A 1,606-nucleotide genomic window follows, 5' to 3' on the forward strand; every position below is an offset into this window, starting at 1 on the left:
CTATTTTATTATGTTAATTATGTGTATTCAATAAGAATAAGTGAGCATCTATTAAGTCAGTATTTTTTTGCCAACCGATTGGTATTAAATTCTGTTCAAGATGAAGAGAAAGGAAAGAAAACAGAGAAAGAAGAAAAAACAGACAAAGGGAACGAGTCAGAGAAAGAGAACGAATCAGAGAAAGAAAAAAAAACAGAGAAAGAGAACGAATTAGAGAAAGAGAACGAATTAGAGAAAGAAAAAAAAAATTTGGACGTAAAAGACCAAGAAATATCTTCTTATATTAAAACGAATGATATAATACTATCCAACATAATAATAGATAAGAAAGAAAAAAAAAAAAAAAGTGATGCCAAGCAAATACTTCCTTTTTATATATGGAGATTCTTTTTAAAAAATATACAATTTAATGTGAAGGATGAAAATGTATTAAATACTTTACTTCCAGTTAATATAATTAAAATAATCAATGGATTAATTTTTTATAAAATTATGGATAAAAAATTTATAGAAATAATTATGACTAGAATTGAAAATGAATATTCATCTAAGGGATTCCACATAAATACCACAAGAAATAGAAATAATAAATATAATAATAAATATAATAATAATAATAATAAATATAATAATAATAATAATAATAGCGAATTAACTCATAATATACATGTAGATAATAAATCCATTGAAATAAAAAAAAATAATAATAATATGTGTAAAACAATCAGAAGTAGTGATAAATATTCTGTTAAGAAAGAAAAAGAAAAGTTTAATTTTATTTGTCTTAATACACTCTTGAATTATATGAGTCATACAAATGATATACAATATTATAATATAAAAATTGATTTAATAAAGATGATAAAAAATATTATATTTAAAGAAGAAAAAAATATAAATGTTAGATTATTATGTAGTATATTTATAAGTTATTCAAGATTGAATATATATGATAAGATATTATTTTATGATATTTATAAAAAATTAGAAACACAAAAATTATGCTTTGGAAATATATTAAGTATTCTTACATATATGAATAAAACTTCAATATATGATAAACATATTTTATATAAATGTTGTATAGATATATTTAAAAAAATAAATGATACAAATAAAATACAAAATATTGAATTATCTCAATATATTCATTTTTTATTTATATTAACATCTATATCTCAATTATATTTATTTAATAAATTCCATATTGTTTTATCATATATATTTAAGATCCTTTATTGTATTAATATATATATAAATAATCAGCTACTACTAATAAAAAATAATAATAATAATATAAAAAAAAAAAATAATAATAGTCAATCTTTTCAAAATGATAATATAAATATTTCTCCAGTAATAAAACCAATACCAAATAACTTCATTTCAATGTTTGATATAAGTTTAAATATATTTTATCACTTTTTTTTATTAACACCTTTATATAATCATAAAAAAGTAATCGACTGTGTGAACATATCCCATTTGAATATTTTTAATTCTTTATTATCTTACAAATATAATAACAAATATCAGGTAACTCCAACACCTTCGGATATACAAAGAAGTGTATTAAACATATTAAACAAAAAGCTTCTTCGATATA

At 18.8% G+C, this 1,606-nt stretch overlaps 1 protein-coding gene across 1 annotated transcript; it reads left to right on the forward strand.

Moving 5' to 3' along the window:
* On the forward strand, positions 1 to 1,606 carry PGSY75_0001700B (hypothetical protein; the record flags this gene model as incomplete). The annotated part of the gene is made up of 1 exon (XM_018783145.1): positions 1 to 1,606. A coding segment is annotated over one exon (1,606 nt), but the record flags the coding sequence as incomplete, so codon positions are not given.

This window comes from Plasmodium gaboni, assembly GCF_001602025.1.
Source record: "Plasmodium gaboni strain SY75 chromosome Unknown, whole genome shotgun sequence".
Taxonomy (NCBI): Eukaryota; Apicomplexa; class Aconoidasida; order Haemosporida; family Plasmodiidae; genus Plasmodium; species Plasmodium gaboni.